General features: G+C 37.7%; 3 protein-coding genes across 10 annotated transcripts in view; 2 read left to right on the top strand and 1 right to left on the bottom strand.

The window, feature by feature from the left end:
- GlcAT-I (Glucuronyltransferase I) overlaps nucleotides 1-26,641 on the bottom strand; it is a 160,246-nt gene that overhangs the window by 133,097 nt on the left and 508 nt on the right. For 5 of the 7 annotated variants that reach the window (XR_010952474.1, XR_010952472.1, XR_010952470.1 and 2 more), the window contains exon 2: nucleotides 25,793-26,616. Coding sequence is in view for 1 of the 7 variants with exons in the window: in XM_067781358.1 (XP_067637459.1) it covers nucleotides 25,905-26,616 (712 nt within the window). In the remaining 6 variants the exon portion in view is untranslated. Of the gene's footprint in view, nucleotides 1-3,182; nucleotides 3,766-20,561; nucleotides 26,617-26,641 lie in introns of those variants that run through there. The other 2 variants (XR_010952473.1, XM_067781358.1) reach the window with 2 other exon arrangements.
- The window catches only part of LOC137249657 (uncharacterized), a 49,561-nt gene continuing 23,430 nt past the window's right edge, over nucleotides 511-26,641 (top strand). For both annotated transcript variants that reach the window (XR_010952475.1, XM_067781360.1), the window contains exon 1: nucleotides 511-984. The gene's annotated coding sequence lies outside the window, so the exon portion shown is untranslated. The remainder of the gene's footprint in view (nucleotides 985-26,641) is intronic.
- LOC137249656 (uncharacterized) lies at nucleotides 980-16,574 on the top strand. Its single transcript, XM_067781359.1, has 2 exons — nucleotides 980-6,430; nucleotides 11,817-16,574. Exons 1-2 carry the CDS (start codon nucleotides 6,426-6,428, stop codon nucleotides 12,559-12,561), a joined length of 750 nt encoding a protein of 249 aa, XP_067637460.1. The 5' UTR covers nucleotides 980-6,425; the 3' UTR covers nucleotides 12,562-16,574.

Here is a 26,641-nt window from a genome sequence, read left to right as displayed (position 1 = left end):
GGTATTTACCCATAAAAATGGTAAATACCCGGTAGAATCCCAACTCTACTTATATAAGTTAACACGCACCAGTTGCCCTTATTGCAACATTCCCACGTATGGCCAGTACACGTGCGCTGAGTCAGCAAATTATATTTCTCACAACATACGGCCGCGCATGGCAACCTAACACCTTAATTCAAGGCCATGGTTAGTGACGGCAACTAACACTTGCAAGTTATGGTTCTCACAACATACGGCCGCGCTTGGCAACCTAAAACCTTAATTCAAGGCCATGGTTAGTGACGGCAACTAACACTTATGCTACGGAATTACTCCAGGCGCACAGTCAGCAAAATTCTGTTGCACATGATTGTGAAATACACACATACGGCACCTGTGGGAAGAAACCGACTTCAACATTCTCATACAGCGGGCTGTCAACAAGTTACGCAAGAGGCGCGTCGCGGCTTGTTGTTTGGCTATATAGGGGAGCAGTTGCGGCAGACCCGGCAGTCGAGTACGGGACGGATTAGCGTTAACAATAAATTAGCTTTAGTTATAATAATAAGCAAAAATACATTAAAATATACTGGAATATTATTATTTGAACTTGTATTGTTTAGTGTTGTTGGTTGGGCGAGTTGGCCCAACAAATTATTTTTTTTATAACCAAGGACTATAGTCCTTTAACTGGCGCCCGAGCAGGGACCCAGGAAGTGAAAGGAACTGTGCAAAAAAAAATTCAAAAGAGAATTTGTTTGAAAAAAAGAAACTGTGAAAAAAGTGCTAAAAAGAAAAAACTGTCTGTTTGAAATAAAAAAGGAAATTTGCAAAAAGAAAGAACTGTCTAAAGAATTTGTTTGAAAGAAGAAAACCGTGGAAAAAACTGAAGGAAAATTTCTGGCAAGATCATCAGCATTACCTACTAATAGAAGTTCCTAAAGTGCGTGGACGCACTGCAACGTAGTGAAAATTCCTGAGAGCGCCTGGACACGCTGCAGGGTAATTCTGATATAATACATAAGTATACATGAGTATAAAAAACACGAAGGTAAAGTAAAATAAAAATATTCCCACAAAAAATGGAAGATATAAGAGCCACAGTGACAAATTTGACTGGGGCCGTCAACGCCCTTCTTGAAAAAATAAATTTGCTAGAAAGGCGGGTGGCTCGCGTCGATTCAGCTAGCTATCCATCTACAGCGTCCACTACTCCAGTGGTTGAAGAAGTGGTAGCTCGGCCACCCACCTTTGAGGCTGAGATCAAAGATATCTGTAGGCTACCTGATTGTGTTAAGGAGCTACAAGTGTTTGACGGTAACCCTGTCCCGTACATTTCATGGATTCACTCTGTGGAAGTGCTCCTTTCAGACTTTGCGGTAATGAAGGGAAAGCCCCTTTACTGAGCGACTCTCCAACATATTAGGCAGAAGGTACGGGGTGCAGCTGATTCTACACTTATTTCTTACAATATATTCGGTAGCAATTGGTGACAAATTAAGGAATGCCTCTCCCTGCACTACGCAGATAAGAGGGATGTTGGAACACTCGAACACCAACTGCACCAGCTACAGCAAAAGGGAATGAGAATTGACGAATTCTACGCCAGGGTGAATCATCAATTCTCCCTTATTATTAATAAAATAAAAGCCGAATCCTACACGGAAGACGCCGTTAAAGTTCTGGTAGAAACCTACCGTAATCGTGCCCTGGGCGTTTTTATACGTGGGCTTAACGTCGAAATGTCGCGAATGGTTCTTATACGACGTCCTAAAACGTTGCCGGAGGCATATTCAGCCTGTTTGGAAATCCAAAATGTGGATTTCCGCAATGTTTCCGTTCATACAAACATTTCCAATAACCGTGTGGCTGTCCCTGTTAACATTTTCCCAGGTGCCTCCTCATTTAGGAATAGGAGCAAGCCTCCCCAGTTACCCCCTAAACCTATTTGGCGCAACCAGGAAAAGCACCCATATGTAAGGAGTGATCGCCCGTCAGGTCGATTTGGAAATGCCAGCACCCCACTACATTCGCCTGTAGAGAAAATGGACGTAGACCCCTCGGTGCAGACACGCAACGTTAATTACATGAATCGCCCAGATCCGTTTAAAAGTAGCGCAAGTTCAGAAAATCTGCCACGGAAGCAGCAAAGGGTGTTCCATACTACACCCGAGGAGAGCGAAGAGAAAGATGTGGACCTGAAGGATTCGTCAAGTGAAGACAACTCGGAGGATTTTCTGTCTTCCGGTCATTTAGTGTACCATACCTAGAATATACCTTGCCTGATGGTCGTGTGCTAGATTTCCTTGTGGATACCGGCGCAAATAAGAATTTCATAAAAAATGCTATTGCAACGAAAACAACTCCTGTAAAAAAATTATTCAATGTAGCTTCGGTGGGTGTAGCGTGCCAATAAAGGATAAGGTAAAATTAAAATTATTTGAAAGTGTGGGTAACTCCACCGAATTTGATTTCTTCGTTTTACCGACTCTTGGTGAATTCTGCGGAATCATTAGGGACGATACCCTGAGGAAATTAGACGCGATAATAGATAAGAAGAATAACCTCCTTAGTATAGACAATTACAAAATCCCCTTGAAAGGCAGAAGATCTCTCGATGTAAACTTTACATTAAGGAAGGACCTACCTCTTGATATTGATGGAAAGGTCAATTCACTATTGGAAAAATATTCTGGTCTTTTCGAACCACTTAACGGTTATGAGCTTGCAAACACGAATGTCCGTGCAGAAGTAAAAACATCAACTGACGAACCGGTGTATAGTAAATCCTACCCATACCCAGTGTTGGAGAACATCAACCATATGTATTCCTCATATTTCATATATAATATTACTACTATTATCGTACACTGCATATGTCCATATTTCATTTCGCTGTTGTATTTCATCTTTATAGCTCGCATGTAATTACTAACTTGTATCAAATGAATTCATAATCACAAGTGAAAGAATTGTATTACCGAGTTTCTTGAAGTAACCAAATTTGTATAAACGTATATCTGCACTCTATACATACCTTAAGTATTAAATTTTATACTTTTATATTTTATATGAATGCATCTCTGCATAGTTACAATTACTTATACATTCATTCTCATGCAAAGTTAAACACTCATTTTCTCATTTGAATTATATGTATTGATTTATTGAATTCGCTTTATGCTCATCAATCACAAATACACATATAGATGCGCTCATTGCTGTCTTTATATTTAACCTATGTACATACATATTTATATGAACATATGCAAAGAAACAAATGTTTGCTGGTAAGCTTCTAATTTGAATAAAATGAATTATTATATGTTAAACCACCCACGCGGCAACATTGATTTGATTGCGACGGCAATTTGATAGTGACAGTTTTTTTTTTTTGTCTAGTTGCACAAACGAGTGCAAATACATTTTGGCGACCGTGACAGGACTGTACAGTGAAGTCCTAGTTTTTGTAAAGAAAATATAAAGTGAAAGTGCCGTGCTTTAATAAAAACAAAAACAAAATTATTAAATTTCTAATCACTGCTGCGTGGGTGTAACAAATAAATAAATAAAACATATAATAGTGATACTGTTGCTGGTTGCGGTGAAAAAATAGATACAGATTTGGTGGTACATGTGGAGTTGTTGTTGATTGCCTGTTCGACTCCTGCTGCTGAAGACAATTGAGTTGGGTTCTCGCTGGTTGATACGGCTGTTGCTGATTGCTGGGATTGGTGATCCGAATTGGCTGGTGTGGTGGCTTGTGGCCAAATTGTGGTGCATCTGTTGTTGCAGTTGGTTGGTGAACACGTAAGAAATGTGCATAGGTTTGGATGAGGTATGTAAATTTGAAACTTAAAATATATTGCGGGCGTTAAAACAGAAAAATAAAGAATAAAAACGAAATTTCAAAGTTAAAAAAAAAAAAAAAGTGTGAGTAAAGGATTCATTAGGAAAGGGTCATAATAAAGACGGTGCATAAAAAGGGAAAATTAGTGGATTCTTCTAGAAACCCAAAAGGCCGAGCCATTAAAAATAGCGGCAGTTTTGTATATAGGTCCCGGTAACTTTTATATAACACCACCAAAGAGTTAGCAACAGGTATACAAGAGAGCAGGAATATATATATATATAAAGAGCGGTAAATGTATAAGGGCTGACTATGTAAAGAACGCATGATATTGCGGTGTTCAAAATTTGCACATATAATTTCAAAGGTATGCCTTAAAGTAGTATATGTACATATACATATACATAAATATATGTTTTTCAATAAAGACGAGTTAGCGGGATCATACGAGTTTAATAAATATATGAGACTAATATGGTACTGTGAATGCAATTATGCTAGCAGTAAAACCCAATATTGAGTTGTTATACTAATGTGGCATTAGGGTGGTCAAATATTTAACAAAATTGATTTTCAACTTCGATAAGTTGACAATGCGCTAATATTAGCATTCAATTAATAATTTGATGGTTTAAAATTGAGTTATTGGAACCCAATTTTTACATCGGAAATTCTTGAGCAGAGTTGCTACTAAATTAAATCGAAAATTTGTTGATATTTTCGAACCAAAGGTTTATTGCAAACCTTTTCATAAATTTGAGAATAAATCGAAACCAAATCAAACCGAAAAGTAAATTCCATACAGTTCGGGCTGGGTGTGGAACAAGGGTATATTGAATCCCTGTTAAATTGTTGCTTATTTGTACATTTCGTTTATTACATTAAAGTCACTTTGCTCAAAATGCTTCTTTCCAGCGATAACGCCGGTGATTCAGTAGCCAATTCTCTTGCTACTCTGAAACAACAGCGTGCTTCTTCTCGCAAAAATATAACTCGCATCAAGAATTTTCTTGATGATTCTTCAGCTGCTTCGAACCCAATAGACCTTGAATGTAGGTTAGACATTCTAAACTCGTATATGAAGCAAGTTATGGCATATCAAACGGAGATAGAAAAAATTGACTCTGAAGATGAGAAACGAGGTGAAATTGAGGAATTATGTGTTTCGACAAAATCCAAGTGCCAATAAAGGATAAGGTAAAATTAAAATTATTTGAAAGTGTGGGTAACTCCACCGAATTTGATTTCTTCGTTTTACCGACTCTTGGTGAATTCTGCGGAATCATTAGGGACGATACCCTGAGGAAATTAGACGCGATAATAGATAGGAAGAATAACCTCCTTAGTATAGACAATTACAAAATCCCCTTGAAAGGCAGAAGATCTCTCGATGTAAACTTTACATTAGGGAAGGACCTACCTCTTGATATTCATGGAAAGGTCAATTCACTATTGGAAAAATATTCTGGTCTTTTCGAACCACTTAACGGTTATGAGCTTGCAAACACGAATGTCCGTGCAGAAGTAAAAACATCAACTGACGAACCGGTGTATAGTAAATCCTACCCATACCCAGTGTTGGAGAACATCAACCATATGTATTTCTCATATTTCATATATAATATTACTAATATTATCGTACACTGCATATGTCCATATTTCATTTCGCTGTTGTATTTCATCTTTATAGCTCGCATGTAATTACTAACTTGTAACAAATGAATTCATAATCACAAGTGAAAGAATTGTATTACCGAGTTTCTTGAAGTAACCAAATTTGTATAAACGTATATCTGCACTCTATACATACCTTAAGTATTAAATTTTATACTTTTATATTTTATATGAATGCATCTCTGCATAGTTACAATTACTTATACATTCATTCTCATGCAAAGTTAAACACTCATTTTCTCATTTGAATTATATGTATTGATTTATTGAATTCGCTTTATGCTCATCAATCACAAATACACATATAGATGCGCTCATTACTGTCTTTATATTTAACCTATGTACATACATATTCATATGAACATATGCAAAGAAACAAATGTTTGCTGGTAAACTTCTAATTTGAATAAAATGGATTATTATATGTTAAACCACCCACGCGGCAACATTGATTTGATTGCGACGGCAATTTGATAGTGTTTTTTTTTGTCTAGTTGCACAAACGAGTGCAAATACATTTTGGCGACCGTGACAGGACTGTACAGTGAAGTCCTAGTTTTTGTAAAGAAAATACAAAGTGAAAATGCCGTGCTTTAATAAAAACAAAATTATTAAATTTCTAATCACTGCTGCGTGGGTGTAACAAATAAATAAATAAAACATATAATAGTGATACTGTTGCTGGTTGCGGTGAAAAAATAGATACAGATTTGGTGGTACATGTGGAGTTGTTGTTGATTGCCTGTTCGACTCCTGCTGCTGAAGACAATTGAGTTGGGTTCTCGCTGGTTGATACGGCTGTTGCTGATTGCTGGGATTGGTGATCCGAATTGGCTGGTGTGGTGGCTTGTGGCCAAATTGAGGTGCATCTGTTGTTGCAGTTGGTTGGTGAACACGTAAGAAATGTGCATAGGTTTGGATGAGGTATGTAAATTTGAAACTTAAAATATATTGCGGGCGTTAAAACAGAAAAATTAAGAATAAAAACGAAATTTCAAAGTTAAAAAAAAAATGTGAGTAAAGGATTCATTAGGAAAAGGTCATAATAAAGACGGTGCATAAAAAGGGAAAATTAGTGGATTCTTCTAGAAACACAAAAGGCCGAGCCATTAAAAATAGCGGCAGTTTTGTATATAGGTCCCGGTAACTTTTATATAACGCCACCAAAGAGTTAGCAACAGGTATACAAGGGAGCAGGAATATATATATATAAAGAGCGGTAAATGTATAAGGGCTGACTATGTAAAGAAGGCATGATATTGCGGTGTTCAAAATTTGCACATATAATTTCAAAGGTATGCCTTAAAGTAGTATATGTACATATACATATACATAAATATATGTTTTTCAATAAAGACGAGTTAGCGGCATCATACGATTTTAATAAATATATGAGACTAATATGGTACTGTGAATGCAATTATGCTAGCAGTAAAACCCAACATTGAGTTGGTATACTAATGTGGCATTAGGGTGGTCATATATTTAACAAAATTGATTTTCAACTTCGATAAGTTGACAATGCGCTAATATTAGCATTCAATTAATAATTTGATGGTTTAAAATTGAGTTATTGGAACCCAATTTTTACATCGGAAATTCTTGAGCAGAGTTGCTACTAAATTAGATTGAAAATTTTTTGATATTTTCGAGCCAAAGGTATATTGCAAACCGTTTCATAAATTTGAGAATAAATCGAAACCAAATCAAACCGAAAAGTAAATTTCACACAGTTCGGGCTGGGTGTGGAACAAGGGTATATTGAATCCCTGTTCAATTGTTGCTTATTTGTACATTTCGTTTATTACATTAAAGTCACTTTGCTCAAAATGCCACTTTCAAGCGATAACGCCGGTGATTCAGTAGCCAATTCTCTTGCTACTCTGAAACAACAGCGTGCTTCTTCTCGCAAAAATATAACTTGCATCAAGAATCTTCTTGATGATTCTTCAGCTGCTTCGAACCCAATAGACCTTGAATGTAGGTTAGACATTCTAAACTCGTATATGAAGCAAGTTATGGCATATCAAACGGAGATAGAAAAAATTGACTCTGAAGATGAGAAACGAGGTGAAATTGAGGAATTATGTGTTTCGACAAAATCCAAGTTGCTTTCGTTGTTGGGTAGAAACAGATTACATGATAACACAGCACTGGAAACTACGTTTAGTGCTACAATTGCACCTATAAATCGCTTGCCAAATTTAAAATTGCCAAATTTCAACGGCAAATATGCGGACTATAAAAATTTTATTGGAACTTTTACAACTTTGGTTCATGATGAAACGTCCCTCTCGAATATTGAAAAGTTTAACCATTTATTGAGCAGTTTATCTGGTGAAGCTCTACATACAGTAAAAGCGTTTCAGATTACTGCCGAAAATTACCCGAAAGCATTAGAACGTTTAGCGGAAAGATATGACAAAAAGTGTCTAATTTTTTTTGACAGTGTAGAGCAAATGTTTAGCATACCTAAAATTTCTCAGCCAAACGCGTCCCTCCTCCGCAATGCCGTTGATACTATATCTGCCACATATGATTCATTGCATTCGTTGGGTAACGATAAGGACATAACAAATGCGCTACTTATTCATTTAGCCATGTCTAAAGTTGATGGTGCAACAAGGGCAAAATGGAATGATCCACTCGATTACTCTAAACTGCCAACATGGAATGATTGCGCTAAAGTTCTTATAAGGCGCTGTCAGTCTCTAGAAGTAAATGACCATAAAAATTATAAGCCCTCATCGCTCAAAGAAAATAAGCCATCGGGAAAGCGATCTGAAAGATCTACATTTAGTATTACCGAAGCCAAAGTTAACAAATGCGCATATTGCAAATTAAAAGGTCATTTTATCACTAATTGTGGATCATTTGCTAATTTAACGGTTACCGATCGATTTAATTTTGCAAAGAAAAATGCGCTTTGCATTAATTGTTTAAAAACAGGTCACAGCGTGTCTAGTTATCGTGCTGGACGATGTCGGGTTTGCCAACGCCCACATAACTCACTGCTACACAAATACCAAGTGACGTCCGTTTCTGCAGCAAGTAATAATGCACCCGTTACGTCTCAGGTTGCATCAAACACTGCTTCTGTAACCTATTCGACCAATGGTGCAGTCAGTCATGCTTCGGTCTCAGATGGCGTAGTAGTATTAGCAACTGCGGTGATCCAAATTAGAAGCCAAAACGGTGAATACATGGTAGCTAGAGCGTTATTAGACCCAGGGTCGCAAATCAATTTAATCAGCGAAGAAACGGCCAAAAGACTAAAACTGAAAAAAGATCGCAAACAGTTGCAAATAGCGGGTGTTGGACAAATCGAGGCAAATATCAAGGGCAGGGTCTCAACCTTTATTAAATCTCGTGTAAATGAATACAAAGCTACTGTTGATCTTTGGGTTATCAAGTCAATTTCAGGATATCAACCACAAGGCAATATTACCACGACAGATTAGAACATACCTTCAAATATAAAATTAGCCGACCCATTCTTCTTTAAACGACGAAAGGTTGATATTTTAATTGGAGCTGAAATTTTCTTTAGCCTCTTATGAGTGGGTCAAATAAAGCTGAACGATGAGTTACTGACTTTACAAAAGACCCAATTGGGATGGATTGTTTCAGGAAAATGTAAAGCTAGCCCAAAAATGATAAGAGCGGGTTGCGATCTAACAGTTGCCACTGTACAAGACCTTGATGAAAAAGATAACACCATAGGTGGGGCGCTTAAAAAATTTTGGGAAATAGACGAGGTTGCAAGTTGCGCTTCAAAGTTAACGCCAGAACACATAGAATGTGAAGCCCACTTTAAAGAGAACGTAAAACTGTTGCCCAGCGGGAAATTTGAGGTAAAACTGCCATTCAAAAAAGACCCATCAAACCTCGGGTTTACATATGAAATTGCCCAAAAAAGATTCCTTTCATTAGAAAGACGATTACAAAAAACGCCTGAAGTTTATAACATGTATAAAGAATTTATGAATGAATATATTAACTTAGGTCATATGAGTCAAATCGAAGATATTGATATAAATTCATCACATTATTTTATTCCGCATCAATGCGTTTTAAGACCAGACGCCGCAACTACCAAACTACGAGTAGTTTTCGATGCGTCATACAAAAGCTCCACAAAAGTTTCATTAAATGATACGTTAATGGTTGGCCCTACCATTCAACCAGAATTATTCAGCGCATTGATACGCTTTCGCTGTCGCAAATATGCAATTACCGCTGATATTACGAAAATGTACCGGCAAGTAGCCATAAATGACGATGATAAAAGGTTCCAACTCATTTTATATAGAGAAAGCCCATTAGATTCAATCCAAACATTTTGCCTAAACACCGTCACATATGGTACAGCGCCAGCGCCATACCTAGCCATTCGATGTTTGAAAGAGTTAAGCGAAATGTACGCTCAACAATATCCGCTAGGATGTAAGGTAATACGCGAAGAATTTTACGTCGATGACATGTTATCGGGCGCTGATAACATAGATGATTTGCAACAAACTGAAAAAGAGGTCGTTACGATTTTAAGGGCCGGGGGATTCAGCCTTGCAAAGTGGCACTCCAATCATCCAAAATTATTTAGAAACGACGATAAAGAAAAATCGTTGCAAGTGGATGACAGCGGCACAATCAAGGCCCTCGGAAATACTTGGTCTCCGAAAAAAGATACAATAAAATTTAAAATCGACCGACATTCACTTAAAATAAAGGCCACAAAAAGAAATATACTGTCAGTGTCGTCACGAATATTTGACCCATTAGGTTTGCTCTGTCCAATTATTATCAAAGTTAAAATACTACTGCAAGAATTATGGCTATTAAAGTTGGCTTGGGATGAATCAATTCCCCAAAGTATTGAGACAATATGGCAAAATCTATCAGAAGATTTGGCTCAAGTAGACAAGATGGAAATATCTCGGCTTGTTAATATATCGCCAAATAATGGCATACAAGTTCATGGGTTTTGTGATGCTTCGCAACGCGCATATGGTTGTTGCATATATATTCGAAGCTCACATAATAACGTTGTAACATCACGGCTTTTAACAGCCAAATCTAAAGTAGCGCCTTTAAAAACCAAAAGCCTTCCGCGGCTTGAACTTTGCGCCGCGTTACTGCTCACAAGACTCTATAAAGTAATTGAGCCACTGTTCAAATCTTTATTAGTTCAAAGCGTATATTTTTGGTCGGACTCAGAAATAGTGCTATATTGGTTGAAAAAGCACTCATCAACTCTATCAACATTCGTAGCGAACAGAGTAGCTGAGATCCAAGAAAAAACAAACAATGTTGTATGGAAAAATGTGCAAAGTAAACAAAATCCGGCTGACCTCGCCTCACGCGGATGTGACATTGATCAACTTATACAACCTCTGTGGCGTGAAGGGCCAAATTTTCTATTAACAGATTCGACGAATTCGCCAAAAAACCCAAAATTTGAACTAGCAGAGAGCAACGCACAGTTAGAAATTAAACAGGTTAAAACCACACTGAATCTAGGGTTAAAGGAAAATATAATATTAAATATTATTAACCCAATATCATCCTTTAACAAAATTGTGCGAATCGTGGCATATCTTTATAGATTCATAAGGCCGTTAACAAATACAGAAAATACAAATATAACTGCAACTGAATATAATTGGGCATTTTTAAAAATTGTAGAAACAGTTCAAAAATTCGAATTTGCAGAAGTAACGGAGCAATTGAAGAAGGGCGAATATCCAAAAGCAAACATCCAAAAGCTGAACTCTTTCATAGAGGAGCATAGCGAAAAAAATCGAAGTTTGTCTCTGATTCGCGTTGGAGGCCGCCTCAAACATTCAGTTTCCAAACGATGTAAAATTCCCATTGTTGTTGTCAAAATCATCAACCTTTGTGCACAAATATATTGACCATTTGCATAAAAAGAATTGTCATGCAGGTCCAAAGATTTTAATCGTGCAGGTCCAAAGATTTTAATCGGTTTGATGCGACAAAAGTTGTGGGTCATAAATGCCAGAGATGTGGCTAGGAAGGTAGTTCATGAATGCGTTCGCTGTTTTAAATACAGGCCTAAACTGATGAGCCAAATAATGGGTGACCTGCCACGAGATAGGTTGCGCTCCGTTAGACCGTTTCTTATTTGCGGAGTTGATTTTTGTGGGCCCTTTTATACCACACACAAGTTAAGAGGCCGACCACCTTATAAATCTTATGTTGCTATTTTTGTTTGTTTCAGTTCAAAAGCCGTACATAAAGAACCCGTTTCTGATCTTTCAACTAATGCATTTTTATCTGTACTTAAAAGGTTCGTCGGACGTCGCGGAATACCGGAGAAGTTGTATTGCGACAACGCAACGAATTTCGTCGGCGCCAACGCACGCCTCAAAGAACTCACCAAACTAATCGAAGACGACGCCAAACGCAAAGAAATATACCTATTCGCAGCAGAGAAAGGCATGGAGTTCGTTTTTATACCCCCACGCACACCGCATTTCGGCGGACTATGGGAGGCAGCCGTGAAGAGCGCCAAGCACCTATTAGTGCGCGTAATCGGCGACACAGCACTAACCTTCGAAGAGCTAGGCACCGTGTTAATAGAGGTAGAGGCAATCCTCAATTCGCGTCCAATCGCAGGCGCATCCGACGATCCGAACGATGGCGAAGCAATAACTCCGGCACATATGCTCATCGGAGACTCGCTCACAGCAATGCCCGAAACCCACAAATCAACCGAGAAACTGCGCTTCTTAGATCGCTGGCAGCGGCTCTCGTCCCTGAAGGCACAGTTCTGGTCCGCCTTCCAACGGGACTACATACTGAGCCTGCAGGCGCGAACTCGATGGGACAAGCCGCAGCCCAATTTGGAAATTGGCACCCTCGTACTGCTGCACGAAGACAATTTGCCACCCCAAAAATGGATGGTGGGAAGAGTAATAGGTATCAAAACCGGCGTTGACGGTAAAGTGCGTGTGGCAGACGTAAAAACGGCAACCGGTGTGTTACGCCGCGCAATTCACAAACTAGCGATGCTCCCAACAAGCGTATATTGAAGACCGCAGATCGTTCAACGGGGCCGGAATGTTAGATAACATCAACCATATGTATTTCTCATATTTCATATATAATATTACTACTATTATCGTACACTGCATATGTCCATATTTCATTTCGCTGTTGTATTTCATCTTTATAGCTCGCATGTAATTACTAACTTGTATCAAATGAATTCATAATCACAAGTGAAAGAATTGTATTAACGAGTTTCTTGAAGTAACCAAATTTGTATAAACGTATATCTGCACTCTATACATACCTTAAGTATTAAATTTTATACTTTTATATTTTATATGAATGCATCTCTGCATAGTTACAATTACTTATACATTCATTCTCATGCAAATTTAAACACTCATTTTCTCATTTGAATTATATGTATTGATTTATTGAATTCGCTTTATGCTCATCAATCACAAATACACATATAGATGCGCTCATTACTGTCTTTATATTTAACCTATGTACATACATATTCATATGAACATATGCAAAGAAACAAATGTTTGCTGGTAGGCTTCTAATTTGAATAAAATGAATTATTATATGTTAAACCACCCACGCGGCAACATTGATTTGATTGCCACGGCAATTTGATAGTGACAGTTTTTTTTTGTCTAGTTGCACAAACGAGTGCAGATACACCCAGCATGTATGAGAGATGAAGTCGAAAAACAGATAAATGAGCTCCTAGACGAAGGTGTTATCCAGACGTCAAAAAGCCCATACAATTCTCCAATTTGGATAGTCCCCAAAAAGCCTAAGGCGAATGGGGACAAACAGTATCGTATGGTTATAGACTACAAACGGTTGAACGCTGTAACTATCGCCGATACTTACCCAATTCCCGATATAAACGCGACTCTTTGTAGCCTTGGCCAAGCCAACTTCTATACGACAATTGATTTGACTTCCGCACTTCACCAAATTCCCATGAAGGATTCGGACATCCCAAAGACAGCCTTCTCCACAAGGAATGGCAAATACGAATTTCTTCGGTTGCCATTCGGGTTGAAAAATGCGCCTGCCATTTTCCAAAGGATGATAGACGATGTCCGCAAGAAGTACATCGGAAAAATTTGTTATGTCTATATCGACGATATCAATGTCAAGGATGCAGAGGAACACCTTGTTAATGTTGAGAAGGTTTTTGCAACGCTTTGGGAGGCGAATCTAAAGGTTAATTCGGAAAAGACATGCTTCTTTGAAAAAGAAGTCGAATTTCTAGGCTATGTCATTACTCCCGATGGAGTACGCGCTGACCCAAAAAAGGTAGAAACTATTAAAACGATTTCACCCTCGGAAAATTTGAAGGATTTAAAAAGTTTCCTTGGTATGACCTCATATTATAGGAAATTCATTAAGGATTTCGCCAAGGTCGCAAAGCCACTCACCAACCTCACTCGAGGGGAAAATGCACAGGTAAAAGCGAACGCGTCCAAAAACGTAGCGATTAAGCTTGACAAGGATGCCTTAGAAGCCTTCTGCGAGCTGAAACAACTATTGATGTCAGTGGACATATTAGCATTTCCAGATTTTCCAAAACATTTAATTTGACAACGGACGCATCAAACTACGCCATTGGCGCGGTACTATCACAAGGATCAATAGGCGACGATAAACCGATAGCTTACATATCGCGGTCTCTAAACAAAGCCGAGGAAAACTACGCTACGAATGAAAAAGAGCTTCTAGGTGGGGTGCGATAAAGCCATGCGAGATAACGCCATATGGCTCTATCTCCCATCCAATTGCGAGGTAAAGCCATATGGGATTATCACGCTTCGTATTGAGATATAATGCCATATTTTTTTTTGTCAATTGTGAGTTAAAGCCATATGGCCTTATCTCTCATATGAATTTATTTGTCATTGTGAATGTGCATTTAATTGTTATTCATTTCACCTGGCAACTTTCTTAATCAATGTCATATTGCATATTGTCAAATTGCATATTTTCATAATCTACGTGTTTTGTGCTTTGATTAAAATGGAAAATCAAGAAATAATTTTTGAATATAAGTTGATTCCAGGTTTTAGGAAAAACAGTTCTTTATTATTAATTGAAAAAGAAAATCAAATTTTCAAATATAAATATATGAATAAAAATGTTAAATATTATTATTGTTATGTGGATAACTGTTCAGCTGCAGTTGCCATTGAATTTAATAGCACAAGATTTTGCCGTAAAACAGAGAAAAGTGTCAAGAAGGGCCACAATCATGGGGAACAAAGTGCCTTAATTGATAAATTAAAATTAATAAATTCGATAAAAACTGAAGTGATGAGTGCATCATTAAAACGTTCAAGTGTGCGAGATATATTTGATGCACAATGTAAAAAATATAAGGAAACATCACATTCAGTGGAGTTCGGTAAAATGCGTAGGCATTTGATTCATATAAAACAAGAAAAATATCCAAAATATCCGATGAATTTTGAAGAAATTATTGAAGTTTATAAAAATAAAGAAATTACATCAAAATTCACAATGTCCAGATATGAGGAAAATGACAAACTTTATATTGACACTATAGTAGAAGAAAATTTTGCCTACTCATTATTTGTGTCTCCTACCCTTTCTAATGCTATTAAAGGAAGGAACCACATGGAACAACGTAATTATATAGTTGATGGAACATTTAACATAGTACCTATTTCAAAGAAATATAAGCAATTGCTTATAATTCACATTATTCACGCAGACCATGTGAGAACTTTAAAATTAAAATTTATTATTTATCTTAAAATAACTCGATCATTTTTCATTATTTTTCAGGCATATCCGTTCATATATATTTTAATGTCTCATAAGTCAGAATCTGCATATAAACATGTTTTGCAATATGTCTAAGCTTTGGGCAATTGAGGGCGAGCAGTTTAATAAGAGTTATAAATGAGTAATTTTATGTGCTTGTAAGCGTATGAGTCGTGGCACAGTGGCTGACGTACCCGACCAAACGCCCGGGGTTGCGGGTTCAACTCCCACCAAGCATTCCTTTTTTTTTTAATTTATAAATTATTATTATTAACGGACTGTATTGAGTTTATGGGGTTTTTGATTTAATGTATTCCATTTATTGAGTTGGGTAATTTTAGTGTTATTGGTGTATTTAAGTCATGGGAGGATGCATAGCATCAGTACACCTTTATTTATTTATTTGTGTTTATTTTAAGGGATTCAGTTTATTAAGTTGGGTAGTTTTAGTGTTATTGGTGTGTTTAAGTCATGGGAGGATGCATAGCATCAGTACACCTTTTATTTATTTGATTTGGGGGCGAGCACTGGGGGCTCTGAGGCTTCGCTCTACTGAGCCACCTCATCCTCTATTTGAAGAACCCTTTAAAATGTGATATGGAGGCGAGCACGGGACGGCTCTGAGGTATTGGCACCCCATTTTCTACAAGAAAAACCTCTATTTATTTAATTTGGGGCGAGCGTTGGGCACTCTGAGGTTTCGCTCTAATGAGCCACCTCATCTTCTATTTGAAGAACCCCTTCAAAGTGTGATATGGAGGCGAGCACTGGGCTCTGATGTATTAGCACACCATCCGAAGAACCTCCGTTTTAATTAAAACTCTCAAACTATGTCTTTAGAATATTTCACTAACCAGTTGAGAATTACAAGCACACTCAATGGCTACTGAAACAAACGAACGAAAAATGTTCATAGTTTAAGTCGCTTAAACACAATATTTGCAATCAAATGTCATCGATTTGAAGCCGACGTCAGTAATCACTGATTTTGAATGCAGTTTACGTAATGCTTTTAAAAGCGTATACCCAACAGTGAAAACGGTTGGATGTTGGTTTCACTACACGAATACTCTTTGACGGAAAGTTACGCAAATTCCTGGATTCACAGCTAAATTGAACAGAGATAAAAATGCCAAAAACCTATTTTCCAAATTTATGTATCTACCATTATTGAAACCGGCTAATATTATAGAAGCCTATAGCATTTTAAAACAAGATGCTATGGATGTAAAATTTGTTAATGCATCAAATAATACAGAAAGCTTCTTTAAACCATTTATAAATTACTTCGAGCGACAATGGATGAAAAAAGTGAGAGAAAACTAAATTACATATATATATATAATTTTATGAAATTTTATTGTTTTAGGAAAAACCTGTAAACTTTTCAGTGTATAAAGAACCTGTCAGGACAAGTAATTCTGCTGAAGGTTTCCATAGCAGATTGAATATGAAACTTCCAGCGAGGCACGTTTTACAACTTCCTAGAAACCCTTTTCGAATTAGATTTTGTAAAATCCATGGATTATTCAAAATCTATTTCTGGTTGTACGAATCTATATAAATCAAAAACATTCGGCAATAAAGTTCGCGACAAATTTATTAAAAAACGGCTAGACTTATTAAAAAACAATAAAATATCTTTGATGGAAATTCTCTGTCAGTTTTCTAAAATGGAAGACTGCATACTTGCAGAAAAATTCGTCAATTAAATCCATAGTTCCGATGATGATTATGAAGACGACGACGACAGTATTGAAGATCAACATTGTACAGATCATATACAAACGCAACAAAATATGACATTGTTATGCGTAATTTGCTGCGAAAGGGAAAGGGAACTCTTGTTCGACCCATGTCATCATTATAAAGTTTGTCAAACATGCTTTCAAAAAATGGAAGAAAACAGCAAATTAAAGGGCGTACAAACATTGTGCCCAATTTGTCGCAGTATAATAAAAGAAGCAAAACAAATATTTTGTTAATAATACAATTAAACTCATATGTTATTATATACCTAGAACTATATTGAAATAGTGTTTAATTTTTTGTTACACGTAATTTTTGGTTTTCATGTTGTTTGATTTGTTTGTTGGAATAATGTTTTTCTTTTAATGTTATACTTGTGTTTACTTTATTATCTTTAAAGAAATATAAAGAAACTGAAAGTTTGTTTTTTTACAAAATGGTCAGTGGCAAATTCTGTAAAATCGTTAGCTTTTCAAAAGTATTTCACATTTCTGTAAAAGGGAAAAATCATTACTTTTCATTGCAAGAAGAAAAACTAATGATTTTTCCCTTTTACAGAATGCTTACACCTTCTTGAATGCATATAGAGCAGAAAATATTGGTGGGGTGCAATAGAGCCATACGCAATAACGCCATATGGCTTTATTTCTTAAGCGAAATGGAAATAAGGCCATATGGCGATATTTCCAATTCGCTTAAATCGCAAAGCGAAATAAAGCCATACCGAAAATTCTCTCAAATAAGTAATAAAGCCATAAGGAGGTAAAACTTAAAATAAATGGCAAACAAGGCGTTTTTATTTAGTAAGATCTTCCTTGCGTTTATACGATTACTCTCTATTTGTTTCAATTTTTCCATATTCATTTTTAAGCAGAATAAGCAGAACTGTTTTTAATAATCACTCTATTAAGATTGAATTGTCAAAGATTTTTCCTTTTACGAAAGGTTAAAATCACTAATAGTGCACATTTCGTAAAAGGAGAAACCATAATTTTGTAAATAATAGAGGCAAATTTATTACTAATAAATTAATGAAGTTCTGGTTTATTATTTACAGATTTTGTATAATACCTATACAATTTTTATGTTTTTCACTAGGCCGGTATCGCGCCGCCCATGTTTTGAAAATGGCAATAAGGCCATACTGGCTTTATTTCCATTAGCAAATTGGAAATAAGGACATATGGCTTTATTTCTCAAACTGATTGGAAATAAAGCCGTATGGCGTTATTGCGTATGGCTCTATTGCACCCCACCGAAAATATTCCGTAAAAGGGAAAATCAAATGAGAGATAAAGCCATACGAGATAACGCCATATAGCCTTATCGCTCTTTGAAATTGGAAATAAAGCCATACAGAAATTTTGGCGCGAATATGGCTTTATCTCTCTTTGAATTGAGTGATAAGGCCATATGGCGTTATCTCGCATGGCTTTATCGCACCCCACCGAGCTTCTAGCTATTGTTTGGTCACTAGATAATTTGCGCTCCTACCTTTACGGCGCAAAGAAAATTAGGGTTTACACTGATCACCAACCTCTGACATTCTCCTTGAGTAATCACAATTACAATGCAAAGCTCAAGCGATGGAAAGCTCGTATAGAGGAATATAACTGCGAGTTAATCTACAAGCCAGGTAAGACAAATGTAGTCGCTGATGCACTCTCCCGTCTCAAGACGGAAGTGAACGCACTCGCTGACTCCATAGCTGTACAACCATCGAGTACTATAGCTGAGGTATCTGAAACTGACACTGCTTCAGAGGGTACCATGCACTCCGCAGAGCAGAATAGCTCACCTCATACCTCACGTAGAGGCACCCATACATGTGTTTAGAAATCAAATAATTTTTTGGCGGGGGCGAGTTGTGAGTGTACAGAAGAGCTTCATAGGGGGTACAAGAGGTACTTTATCACAATGCGTGTATTAAGCGTCGAAGTTTTGTCACCAGTCCTCAAAAATTACCTCAACCCAAATGTTATAAATGGCATTAAAATTCCGGAAGATGACCTCCACAGTTTGCAGGCTGCATACGTTAACAATTTCAGCAGATATAAAATTAGGATCACGGAGCGCGTGGTAGAAGGTGTGACAATAGCTGATAGGGTATTCGACATTATCGAGAAGGAGCACAAGCGCGCGCATCGAAATGCTCGTGAGAATAGGGAACAGGTACTGAAAAAATTTTATTTTCCCGCAATGTCCAAACAGATTAGGGAATACATTAGCCAATGCGAAACATGTAAATTGAACAAATACGATAGGCACCCATCTAAACCATATGAGCAACCAATTCGCTTCCCAAGGCAGTCGGTTCTATGTACCGGAGCGACTCGGGATTTTTCCCGACCAAGGACTGTCATTTCAGTGTGACCCCATTTAATTTGTTGCGTCCCTCCCACAAATTGTCATCCTCCCAGCAGCTCCTTGCAGCAGGACTGCTCCATATTCTCTTACTCCGGGAAGGCATCGAATCCAATCCAGGTCCGTCTCCTGACCCCGGTCCTGAGAAATGGTTTTGCTGCATCTGCCGGAAAAGAATCTTTTTAGGACGGTCATACTCTGTTCAGTGTGTCTCGTGTAAGGAATGGTTGCATCGGACAGGTTGTTCTGGGCTTGATACCAAAACCCGACGTCCACGTAACTTTTATAAATCTTTTGTGACTTCTTGCTGTTCACGCCCAAGGGCGTCCCGTAGTCTACGCCCCTGATCTCTCCAGTTTTTTCGCCTCGCTAAATCTGGCATTATCGCCGACTAAATCTTCCGCGACCTTATTTACAACATGGACGTCCCAAATGTTGACCATTTTGAACATCCACGTCGATGGAACTACGCTACCGACTATACTACACCCCAAAATCTTGGGTGTGACGTTTGATCAGGTTCTACATTTTGGTGAGCACGCAGCCGCAATTGTTCCGAGAATTCAGAGCCGTAACAAAATCCTCAAATCCCTCGCTGGCAGTACATGGGGAAAAGATAAAGAAACGCTCATGACTACATACAAAGCAATTAGCCAGCCGATTAGTGCTACGCGTCACCCATATCGTCGCCACGCCTAAAAATTACCCACTGGAAGAAGCTACAGGCCTGCCAAAATACTGCTCTCAGAATTGCCACGGGCTGTCTTCTTATGTCCCCAGAACACCATCTGCATAATGATGCGAGAATACTCCCCATCAGGGAGAGAAATGAGATGCTGACCAAACAGTTCCTGTTGAATACCCAGAAACCTGAGCATCCCAACAGACATCTGGTTGATGAACCAGCACCGCCTAGGGGCTTAAGGAGTCATCTCCGTAAGCATTTTGAGGAAATACGGCACCTGAGAACCCAGCCGTATGAAGCGAAAAAACACAAGCAGGTCTTTGGTGAACTCCATAAACAGGCGTCGGACCTTTATGCCGGGAATTGCCCGGTGAATCCAGTACTTAAAGAAAAGTATCCAAAACTTGCGGAAGAAAACGCATACTCCCAGGGAAACGCGTATCACTCTTGCTCAACTTCGTTCTGGATACTGTAACAGGTTAAACTCTTACCTATCCAGAATCAACCCCGACATACAAAATGTATGCCCTGCTTGCAATGTGTCCCCACATGACACCAACCATCTCTTTAATTGTAATGTGGAACCAACGCCTCTAACACCCCTTTCATTATGGTCCACCCCTGTTGAAACGGGGCGAAGCATTGCTACAACAACAACAGCAACCAACTCCCATTCCTAGTTATCCGTGCGAAATATTGCACATCGATATTTTCGTTCATCGATGAACGACAAAAATATTTGAGTTGTATCGACAAATTTACCAAATTTGCTAAGCTTTTCCCAATCAAAAATAAGTCATCTCCTCATTTGCGAATGAACCTAACGATCGCGCTGCATTATTTCACAGTGCCACGAGCCTTGGTACAACGAACGCGGATTTTTGTCATCACTTGTATTAAATTATATCAGGTCCTTAGGGATAGAAATATACCAAACGCCAACGCAGCGAAGTGAGGCCAATGGTCAGGTAGAGAGGCTACACTCTACCTAGATCGAAATATACCGCTGCCTTTCCGTTGAATTTCCTAAATTAACACCTGAAGAACGCGTCGCAATAACTGTGGATAGGTATAATAACACGATACATTCCATAATAAAGCGCAAGCCAGCTGATGTTTTTCTGAATAGGACAGCTAGGATAAATTACCAGGATTTAGCAAACTTCAGGGAGCGCACTAACGAGGACATAAAGGCTCTTCTTATACACGAACAGGAAAGTAGACACTTAAGGAAGGGGGAAGAGTTAACACGTGCCAGTTGCCCTTATTGCAACATTCCCACGTATGGCCAGTACACGTGCGCTGAGTCAGCAAATTATATTTCTCACAACATACGGCCGCGCATGGCAACCTAACACCTTAATTCAAGGCCATGGTTAGTGACGGCAACTAAAACTTGCAAATTATGGTTCTCACAACATACGGCCGCGCATGGCAACATAACACCTAAATTCAAGGCCATGGTTAGTGACGGCAACTAACACTTATGCTACGGAATTTCTCCAGACGCACAGTCAGCAAAATTCTGTTGCACATGATTGTGAAATATACACATACGCACCTGTGGGAAGAAACCGACTTCAACATTCTCACACAGCGGGCTGTCAACAAGTTACGCAAGAGGCGCGTCGCGGCTTGTTGTTTGGCTATATAGGGGAGCAGTTGCGGCAGACCCGGCAGTCGAGTTCGGGACGGATTAACGTTAACAATAAATTAGCTTTAGTTATAATTGTAAACAAAAGTACATTAAAATATACTTGAAGATTATTATTTGAACTTGCGTTGTTTAGTGTTGTTGGTTGGGCGAGTTGGCCCAACAAATTAATTTTTTTTATAACCAAGGACTATAGTCCTTTAACTTATATATAATTACTGTTTACAAACAAAATGTTGATAAACAACAATATGCCCTTTAACCTTGTATGATAACAATATACACAAAATCAAAATAACAGAACTTGTCTCAACATGATTTACCACGAACTGCAATATAGAAGTGCACTATCACTAAGACAAACAATAATTACCTACTAGTAAACAGACAACGGCCGACGCATCTCAATAGTATAAGTAGCACTAAGATTTATGTAAATTAGTTAGTCTAAAGATTATGAATAAAGAGTGCACATTTCGGTGCAACCAAAAAATATTCTTTTTACTCAAATATCGACCAAACGATATTAACTCGTGGTCGAGGCGAGCATCGAACTGGAGAACGGTCAGGTTGTATCCCAACCACCATTTTGCATTCCAGAGCCAAAAAAAGTCATCGTCAATGGTATGATCGACGTGTTATTAGAACACGACATCATCAAATACACATCCGAGTATGCTAGCCGAGTCGTACTCGTGAAAAAGCAAAATGGAAGTTAACGAAAAGAGAGAACTTTCCGTTCCCGAATTTCGAAGATCGGCTCCAAGAAGCCAAGCATTTCCAATATTTTTCGTCCCTCGATCTAAATAGTGGCTACTAACAAATCGCAATGACACCCTATTTATAATCTAGTATAACCTTTCTTCTGTTTATCACTGTGTGCATATCGTCGCGATTGCGAATATTTTGCGACTAGTTGGGACTATTTAAGGATTGTTTTCTGGACGGTGTCGGAAAAATCAAGATCATATATTGGTATATCACAATAATTTTACGAATATGTAAAAGATGAACAAAAATTTCAATTCAGAACAAATTAACTTCTCTTTAACACTCAACAGAAGATATTGATTATGTTGGCCCACCTAAATTCGAGCAGTGTTGTAAGTAAAAGTTTAGTGCACTGCTCTCAACTATGGTTTTGTGGCAGTATACAATAGAACATTGGAGGTTTGCAAACAGATAAAACTAATTAAGTGTCCCATTGTTTTTTTGTATTTATTCATAACAAATAAAGTTATAAACATTTCAAATTAATAACACAATTCTACTCTGCGAATACATATGTATATAAACAAACAATTCCTTGAATTTTCTATATAAGTAGAGCAAAATCTATTTGTTCAACTAATTAAAAAAATTTTATTTTTTTGTATAGGTTTAATTAAAATTGAGAAGTATTCCTGAAATCTCTAAGAAAAAGTTTTTGTTTATTTTTTATTCACACGACCCAATTAGGTATAGATATCGCCCACAAAATGTATCACGTAATACTTTATACTTAAACAGTAGTGCAAAAGACCTTAAACTAAAATGAATTCAAACATTCATTTCGCTATCTCGCGTTTAGCTGCCATTTGACTCATACAAATGGCCAATTTCGCATTCTATATGGCGTAGATATAAGAATAGAGCGGAGCCCATATTCGGTCGACATTTTTTTAAAAACAAATATATTTGCGTTGGTTCCTTAGTCAATATGAATTCGGTGGCAACAGCTGCGCATTGTACAATACAGCGAGAAGGATGTGCGTCCTGGGGTAGCCGATTATAAGTGTAATAAACACAGGAGAAGGGCAACAATGTACTGGATATATTATCATTGTGACTAATAAAAAAGTCATCGTATATAGATATAACTGTGGTTAAAGTGGATGGATTCTTTTCGGAGACTGATCAAGTAAAATCAATATCTCTTTGTGAAAGTTCATTAATAGTGGGTACATCACTGCAAATTAGTGAATGGGGTTCAGTAACAAAACGTATGAGATCTTATTATCATCTCCAAACTGTTGCATTTTGTATAGTAAACTTAGAAGAATGCAAGTATGTATATTTATTATGAGAATAAACAAACACCGCGTTCTTTACGAGAAACACTCATTTGTGCTGGATGTTCTGAAAAAATACGTGTTATGGAGACTCTGAAGCAGGGACTCTTGTGGGAGGAAAATTTTGTGCGGGAGAACAGGGTGGTTGTCATGGCTTCAGAATCCGAGTTTATATACAGATTAACAAATCCAATAGTTAACGACTTTTAAGATCAGTGATATGAAGTAATTGAAGGGTATTGCTATAAACTGACTGTTGAATGGAATATCACCCTAGCTCGACTAAACGCCGAATTACGAATTATTTTAAGATGAAGCGTTTTCCAAACAGCAGTTAAGATATGGTGATATTCCACTCAACAGTCGAAATAGCGATATTTTCTTCTTGTATCATGTACAAATAAATTTTTATGATTACGAGGCAATAAATATTTTTGATTGTTTGTTTTAAAGTGTGACGCATGTCAAAGGCAAATAAATGCCTTTAGTTGTGAGATCAAACTTTGTTGATGCCAATTTCCATATATGTTATGAATATGGCAAGTTCTCAGGGCCTTTAAGGGTCGTATTAAGGTCGCAGACACTATAGCAAACAACAATATTACATGTATTTTAAATAATTTATACCTCATTTATTGTCAATTTATTACAGCAAAAAAAAAAAAAAAGCATTGCTCCGTCCGGTTCCGAGAAAAGTGAGTGCCTGCTGGCTTAAGTCCCAGCCGCCCTGGCAATTTCGTCACTTTCTCTGGATTATTTCGGGATCATTTGGGGACCTCTCCGGGATAATATTTGCATAGTTTTCGGTATCCGTCCGGGATCCCGTCGGGTTCATTTCGGGATTATTTTGGGATCCTTCCGGGATCATTTCTGGTTAGTTTTCGGGATCCCGACAGGGTTATTTCGGGATCATTTGGAACCCTTCAGAAAATAATTTCTGAAGGATCATTTCGGGACAATTTGGGGACCCTTCCGGGATCATTTGGGGATCCTTCCAGCATCATTTCTGGATAGTTTTTGGGATCCCGTCAAGGTCATTTCGGAACCTTTCCGGCAGCATTTCTGATGATTTTCGGGATCCATCCGGGATCCCGTAAGGGCAATTTCGGCACTTTTCCTGAATCGTATGGGGACGACTCCGGCATCATTTCTGAATAGTTTTCGGGATCCCGTCGGGGTTATTTTGGGACTATTTCAGGATCATTTTGGGACCCTTCCTCGTTCATTTCTGGATGGTTTTCGGGATCCGTCAGGGGTCTGATCGGGGTATTTCAGGATTTTTTTTTTTTGCTATAATAAATTGCCAATAAATGAGGTATAATTTATTCAGGTAGTTCGGGAGCTGTGCTTCGTCTTTTCAGACTTAAGTCAACAGACACTCACGTTTCTCGGAACCGGACGCAGCTAAAATTTTTTTTTGCGGTAAAAAATTGCCACTAAATGGGGTATAAGTTATTTAAAATATAGTATTGTTCTTTGATATAGTGTGTCTGCCACCTTAATACGATCCATTTTAGCTGTATGTACGACAGCATCAAAGCAAAAAAAAAAAAAGAGAATAGTGTTTATAAAAATAAGGTGCCTTGCTTTAAAGGAAATTGCTACATTAGAGTCTATTAACATATGTTTGTAAGAAAGATAATTAAAAACTTTAGTAAAAACTAATTAAATAAAACTAAGTGTTCAATTTCACTGATTTTTTAAAGTTCTATGTTCTTCGTTCGATTCGAGTTATTATAATCTAAACATTTGGTGTACGTTGTACAACGCAATACTGGAAGCTCTTGGATATACACAATGTTGTTACTTTCTCCATAACATAGATATTATTTAACTATATCTAAACCTAATCGCAGGGATATGTTCTCAGCGTAATATGGCAAAGTGTTGAACGCTCATATTTTTCACTTAATTAACGTGACTAATCAATACTCTTATATAATAAGTTAAAAATCATTCATACGTACGTATTAGCAAGCTGCTATGTATGTAAATATCCTTTTGGTTTATAACTTCAAACGTGTATAGTTTTCGTTGGAAGGCAAGAATGGTTGAGACTCCAGATTACAACCACGCATGTCAAACCTCCATGCCCGCATCTGAACATTTTCCCTGCGCTTTCAAACTTATTTCGGCAACCAAATTTGGTTTTTCTGTACGTGTATGCCAAACAAGAACATCTTGACAATTATTAGCTAATGGCTGCAATTTTTCTATCGTTGTTATATGACGTAAAATTTCACTTTCTTGATAGCCACGTTTTACTTCAAAAGCAAATTGTGCTTGTGGGTATTTAAATAGTAAATCCGAACTTATAGCAAAAGCAGCCATATCTATGGGAAATGGTCGCTCGGGATGCCATGCAGCGTTAAACCCAATCACCTGTGTTTTTTCTGTGTTGAGTATTGGTTTTTCCACCATTAGACCGCCAACTAAGCCGACTGGCCAAACACCAACACGTCCCGGTTCGATTTTCGTCATTTCCAAAAAAAGCTCAACACTATAAGTATTGTCGTCATCCATAAAGAAGACTACACTTTGTTGTTGTGGATCAATATTTGTGCGTATCCAGCTTAATGCCAAATTACGTTGTTCTACGCCGCGTGGTTTTAGCCAATTCGGATCTTTACTTTTTAATTTAAAATTGTCTGGCGTTTTTATATTAAGTAGGGTTGAACGGTCTGTTAAGCCAGCGCGTTGCAGCAAATTGCGTATAAGGGTTGTAGTTGCATTTGCATCCTCAACAATGATCCAATGCATATTTGGCATTAACATGAAAACATGCGATAACCTGTGCAGACAAAAAAAAAACATAT

Source organism: Eurosta solidaginis, chromosome 4 (genome assembly GCF_040869045.1).
Source record: "Eurosta solidaginis isolate ZX-2024a chromosome 4, ASM4086904v1, whole genome shotgun sequence".
Classification (NCBI taxonomy): Eukaryota; Metazoa; Arthropoda; class Insecta; order Diptera; family Tephritidae; genus Eurosta; species Eurosta solidaginis.
The sequence above is the reverse complement of the archived record's forward strand: the minus strand, read 5'-3'. Positions and strand labels throughout refer to the sequence as shown.